The sequence below is a fragment of the Nerophis lumbriciformis genome, linkage group LG02, assembly GCF_033978685.3.
Source record: "Nerophis lumbriciformis linkage group LG02, RoL_Nlum_v2.1, whole genome shotgun sequence".
Lineage (NCBI taxonomy): Eukaryota > Metazoa > Chordata > Actinopteri > Syngnathiformes > Syngnathidae > Nerophis > Nerophis lumbriciformis.
Window position 1 is genome coordinate 75,108,162 of NC_084549.2, and position 6,839 is coordinate 75,115,000.

The 6,839-nt window shown below is 39.8% G+C and overlaps 1 protein-coding gene across 1 annotated transcript in view; it reads right to left on the reverse strand.

Moving 5' to 3' along the window:
- Positions 1 to 6,839, reverse strand: part of oprm1 (opioid receptor, mu 1) — a 35,571-nt gene that overhangs the window by 2,804 nt on the left and 25,928 nt on the right. Inside the window, exons 4-5 of the mRNA XM_061968722.1 lie at positions 1,544 to 1,722; positions 1,203 to 1,389 (exon numbers count right to left, since the gene is read on the reverse strand). Coding sequence (XP_061824706.1) covers positions 1,203 to 1,389; positions 1,544 to 1,722 — 366 coding nt within the window. The remainder of the gene's footprint in view (positions 1 to 1,202; positions 1,390 to 1,543; positions 1,723 to 6,839) is intronic.

Genomic DNA, 6,839 nt, shown 5'->3' on the forward strand with positions numbered 1-6,839 from the left:
ACTAGTCACACCTGCAGGAGATCACATGACACACTAGTCACACCTGCAGGAGATAAGGAAGTAAATAACAGAAATCATACAAGAGTACTACTAACTAGTACTAACTAGAGGAGGTCACCATTTCATCCCATCACCTCTCTCAAGGTGATGATTCCATTCATTCATTCATTCATTCATTCATTCATTTGATCCCATCACCTCTCTCAAGGTGATCATTCCATTCATTCATTCATTTGATCCCATCACCTCTCTCAAGGTGATGATTCCATTCATTCATTCATTCATTCATTTGATCCCATCACCACTCTTAAGGTGATGATTCCTTTCATTCATTCATTCATTCATTTGATCCCATCACCTCTCTCAAGGTGATGATTCCATTCATTCATTCATTCATTCATTCATTCATTTGATCCCATCACCGCTCTCAAGGTGATGGTTCCATTCATTCATTCATTCATTCATTCATTCATTCATTCATTCATGCATTCATTTGATCCCATCACCACTCTCAAGGTGGTGATTCCATTCATTCATTCATTCATTCATTCATTTGATCCCATCACCACTCTCAAGGTGATGATTCCATTCAGAATCCAGACTAGACTCCCTTAGTGTTTTATTTGGAAATAAAACCTTTTCAAAACTGTTTCCAAAAGCTCTTTGTGGTTGCTGATGTATGACAACATGAAGGCGATGTATGACAACATGAAGGCGATGTATGACAACATGAAGGCAGCGAGTGAGCGGTGAAATAGACAAAAAAAAAAAGTATTTAGAAAAAAATAATAATTCTGAATTGATTTAGAATTGAAGAATTGCATGTCAAAAAGTATGTGAGTGGATTTTAGTTTTTTATTTAAATGTTGGGATCAGTTTCACCATCATTGGACCAGGGGGTTTCCTACTTTTGTGACCAGGAACACCTCACAGAACACTCGGCTCTCCAAGTAGCACCATGGCCATACAGTAGTGTAGTAGACCTAAGTATTCATTAAGTACCACCATAATGACAACATTAAATACAGTAGTGTAGTAGACCTAAGTATTCATTAAGTACCACCATCATTAAATACAGTAGTGTAGTACACCTAAGTATTCATTAAGTACCACCATAATGACACACACACACACACACACACACACACACACACACACACACACACACACACACACACACACACACACACACACACACACACCTGTAGATTGGACCTCTCTCCCGTCAGCGTGCTGTTATTGCGCTCACGTTGTGGCGCCTTGCGTCCCGCAGCTCCGCCCCGTGAGGAGGTGTGTATGTCCATGAGTGAGGGGCTGGACGAGCAGAACTCTCGGAAGCAGCGCTTGAAGTTCTCGTCCAAGTAGCCGTAGAGGACGGGGTTCAGGCTGCTGTGGGGTGACAAACAGTACAGTACAGTACAGTATTAAAGACAGTACAGTATAGTACAGTACAGTATTAAAGACAGTACAGTATAGTACAGTACAGTATTAAAGACAGTACAGTACAGTATAGTACAGTACAGTATTAAAGACAGTATGCTACCTGTTGGTGTAGCCCAGGGCGATGCAGAAGTGCCAGGTGATGGTCTGCAGGGTGGAGCTGGGGATGTTGATGAGGGCGGTGATGATGACGAAGATGTGGATGGGCGTCCAGCACACGATGAAGACGGCCACCACCACCAGCACCATGCGGGTGATGCGCCGCAGGTTCCTGTCCTTCTCCTGGCGGGAGAGACGAGCAGCTTTCATTAGCTTTTTAATCGTCTCCGCTAAATGACGAGCAATAAAAGTCACGCTGCGCTCGCATTTGTTGTTTGCTAATCAGGAGCACATTTAGTCTGCTCGTTAAATGACTCATCAATTAGCAGCCCACAGCGAACCTTATCGATTATTGAGGGGCTGGGAGAGTCAAAGATCATCTATAAGCCAGGAGTGCTCGGCTGTTTTTACCAGTCCACTTCAAAATCACCACTCAAAGATCCTCTATGTAACAGCAGCACCACTGTTTTAGACGTTTGCTACAGAATCGCAAGTCAAAGATCCTCTATATGATAGAAGCACTGCTGTTTTAGACGTTTGTTACAAAATTGCAAGTCAAAGATCCTCTATATGAAAGCAACACTGCTGTTTTAGACGTTTGCTACAGAATCGCAAGTCAAAGATCCTCTATATGATAGAAGCACTGCTGTTTTAGATGTTTGCTACAAAATTGCAAGTCAAAGATCCTCTATATGATAGAAGCAGTGCTGTTTTAGACGTTTGTTACAAAATTGCAAGTCAAAGATCCTCTATATGATAGAAGCACTGCTGTTTTAGACGTTTGCTACAAAATCGCAAGTCAAAGATCCTCTATATGAAAGCAACACTGCTGTTTTAGACGTTTGCTACAAAATCGCAAGTCAAAGATCCTCTATATGATAGAAGCACTGCTGTTTTAGACGTTTGCTACAAAAGCGCAAGTCAAAGATCCTCTATATGATAGAAGCAGTGCTGTTTTAGACGTTTGCTACAAAATCGCAAGTCAAAGATCCTCTATATGATAGAAGCAGTGCTGTTTTAGACGTTTGCTACAAAATCGCAAGTCAAAGATCCTCTATATGAAAGCAACACTGCTGTTTTAGACGTTTGCTACAAAATCGCAAGTCAAAGATCCTCTATATGATAGAAGCACTGCTGTTTTAGACGTTTGCTACAAAAGCGCAAGTCAAAGATCCTCTATATGATAGAAGCAGTGCTGTTTTAGACGTTTGCTACAAAATCGCAAGTCAAAGATCCTCTATATGAAAGCAACACTGCTGTTTTAGACGTTTGCTACAGAATCGCAAGTCAAAGATCCTCTATATGATAGAAGCACTGCTGTTTTAGACGTTTGTTACAAAATTGCAAGTCAAAGATCCTCTATATGAAAGCAACACTGCTGTTTTAGACGTTTGCTACAGAATCGCAAGTCAAAGATCCTCTATATGATAGAAGCACTGCTGTTTTAGATGTTTGCTACAAAATTGCAAGTCAAAGATCCTCTATATGATAGAAGCAGTGCTGTTTTAGACGTTTGTTACAAAATTGCAAGTCAAAGATCCTCTATATGATAGAAGCACTGCTGTTTTAGACGTTTGCTACAAAATCGCAAGTCAAAGATCCTCTATATGAAAGCAACACTGCTGTTTTAGACGTTTGCTACAAAATCGCAAGTCAAAGATCCTCTATATGATAGAAGCACTGCTGTTTTAGACGTTTGCTACAAAAGCGCAAGTCAAAGATCCTCTATATGATAGAAGCAGTGCTGTTTTAGACGTTTGCTACAAAATCGCAAGTCAAAGATCCTCTATATGATAGAAGCAGTGCTGTTTTAGACGTTTGCTACAAAATCGCAAGTCAAAGATCCTCTATATGAAAGCAACACTGCTGTTTTAGACGTTTGCTACAAAATCGCAAGTCAAAGATCCTCTATATGATAGAAGCACTGCTGTTTTAGACGTTTGCTACAAAAGCGCAAGTCAAAGATCCTCTATATGATAGAAGCAGTGCTGTTTTAGACGTTTGCTACAAAATCGCAAGTCAAAGATCCTCTATATGAAAGCAACACTGCTGTTTTAGACATTTGCTACAAAATTGCAAGTCAAAGATCCTCTATATGATAGAAGCACCGCTGTTTTAGACGTTTGCTACAAAATCGCAAGTCAAAGATCCTCTATATGATAGAAGCATTGCTGTTTTAGACGTTTGCTACAAAATCGCAAGTCAAAGATCCTCTATATGATAGAAGCATTGCTGTTTTAGACGATTGCTACAAAATCGCAAGTCAAAGATCCTCTATATGATAGAGGCACTGCTGTTTTAGACGTTTGCTACAAAATCGCAAGTCAAAGATCCTCTATATGAAAGCAACACTGCTGTTTTAGACATTTGCTACAAAATTGCAAGTCAAAGATCCTCTATATGATAGAAGCACCGCTGTTTTAGACGTTTACTACAAAATCACAAGTCAAAGATCCTCTATATGATAGAAGCACCGCTGTTTTAGACGTTTGCTACAAAATCGCAAGTCAAAGATCCTCTATATGATAGAAGCACTGCTGTTTTAGACGTTTGCTACAAAATTGCAAGTCAAAGATCCTCTATATGAAAGCAACACTGCTGTTTTAGACGTTTGCTACAAAATCGCAAGTCAAAGATCCTCTATATGATAGAAGCAGTGCTGTTTTAGAAGTTTTCTACAAAATCGCAAGTCAAAGATCCTTTATATGAAAAAGCAACACGGCTGTTTCAGATGTTTGCTACAAAAGCGCAAGTCAAAGATCCTCTATATGACAGAAGCACTGCTGTTTTAGACGTTTGCTACACAATCGCAAGTCAAAGATCCTCTATATGACAGAGGCACTCTGCTGTTTTAAGGAAGCAACTTGAAAGTCTCTAGTCAAGATCCTCTATGTGACAGATTCACTCTATTATTTTTAGAAATCTACTGCAAAGTCATGACACAAAGATCCTCTATATGAAAGCAACACTGCTGTTTTAGACGTTTGCTACAAAATCGCAAGTCAAAGATCGTCTATATGAAAGAAACACTGCTGTTTTAGACGTTTACTACAAAATCGCAAGTCAAAGATCCTCTATATGACAGAAGCACGGCTGTTTTAGACGTTTGCTACAAAATCACAAGTCAAAGATCCTCTATATGATAGAAGCACTGCTGTTTTAGACGTTTGCTACAAAAGCGCAAGTCAAAGATCCTCTATATGATAGAAGCAGTGCTGTTTTAGACGTTTCCTACAAAATTGCAAGTCAAAGATCCTCTATATGACAGAAGCAGTGCTGTTTTAGACGTTTGCTACAAAATCGCAAGTCAAAGATCCTCTACATGACAGAAGCACTGCTGTTTTAGACGTTTGCTACAAAATCGCAAGTCAAAGATCCTCTATATGAAAGCAACACTGCTGTTTTAGACGTTTGCTACAAAATCGCAGGTCAAAGATCCTCTATATGAAAGCAACACTGCTGTTTTAGACGTTTACTACCAAAGTCAAAGATCCTCTATATGACAGAAGCACGGCTGTTTTAGACGTTTGCTACAAAATCACAAGTCAAAGATCCTCTATATAAATAAATAAATGATAAATGGGTTGTACTTGTATAGCGCTTTTCTACCTTCAAGGTACTCAAAGCGCTTTGACACTACTTCCACATTTACCCATTCACACACACATTCACACACTGATGGAGGGAGCTGCCATGCAAGGCGCTAACCAGCAGCCATCAGGAGCAAGGGTGAAGTGTCTTGCTCAGGACACAACGGACATGACGAGGTTGGTACTAGGTGGGGATTGAACCAGGGACCCTCGGGTCGCGCACGGCCACTCTTCCACTGCGCCACGTATATGATAGAAGCACTGCTGTTTTAGACGTTTGCTACAAAAGCGCAAGTCAAAGATCCTCTATATGATAGAAGCAGTGCTGTTTTAGACGTTTGCTACAAAATTGCAAGTCAAAGATCCTCTATATGACAGAAGCACTGCTGTTTTAGACGTTTGCTACAAAAGCGCAAGTCAAAGATCCTCTATATGATAGAAGCAGTGCTGTTTTAGACGTTTGCTACAAAATCGCAAGTCAAAGATCCTCTATATGATAGAAGCACTGCTGTTTTAGACGTTTGCTACAAAAGCGCAAGTCAAAGATCCTCTATATGATAGAAGCAGTGCTGTTTTAGACGTTTGCTACAAAATCGCAAGTCAAAGATCCTCTATATGATAGAAGCAGTGCTGTTTTAGACGTTTCCTACAAAATTGCAAGTCAAAGATCCTCTATATGACAGAAGCACTGCTGTTTTAGACGTTTGCTACAAAATCGCAAGTCAAAGATCCTCTATATGAAAGCAACACTGCTGTTTTAGACGTTTGCTACAAAATCGCAGGTCAAAGATCCTCTACATGACAGAAGCACTGCTGTTTTAGACGTTTGCTACAAAATCGCAAGTCAAAGATCCTCTACATGACAGAAGCACTGCTGTTTTAGACGTTTGCTACAAAATCGCAAGTCAAAGATCCTCTATATGAAAGCAACACTGCTGTTTTAGACGTTTGCTACAAAATCGCAGGTCAAAGATCCTCTATATGAAAGCAACACTGCTGTTTTAGACGTTTACTACCAAAGTCAAAGATCCTCTATATGACAGAAGCACGGCTGTTTTAGACGTTTGCTACAAAATCACAAGTCAAAGATCCTCTATATGATAGAAGCACTGCTGTTTTAGACGTTTGCTACAAAAGCGCAAGTCAAAGATCCTCTATATGATAGAAGCAGTGCTGTTTTAGACGTTTGCTACAAAATTGCAAGTCAAAGATCCTCTATATGACAGAAGCACTGCTGTTTTAGACGTTTGCTACAAAATCGCAAGTCAAAGATCCTCTATATGACAGAAGCACTGCTGTTTTAGACGTTTGCTACAAAATTGCAAGTCAAAGATCCTCTATATGAAAGCAACACTGCTGTTTTAGACGTTTGCTACAAAATCGCAGGTCAAAGATCCTCTATATGAAAGCAACACTGCTGTTTTAGACGTTTACTACCAAAGTCAAAGATCCTCTATATGACAGAAGCACGGCTGTTTCAGATGTTTGCTACAAAATCGCAAGTCAAAGATCCTCTATATGACAGAAGCACTGCTGTTTTAGACGTTTGCTACAAAATCGCAAGTCAAAGATCCTCTATATGATAGAAGCAGTGCTGTTTTAGACGTTTGCTACAAAATCGCAAGTCAAAGATCCTCTATATGACATAAGCACTGCTGTTTCAGATGTTTGCTACAAAATCGCAAGTCAAAGATCCTCTATATGACAGAA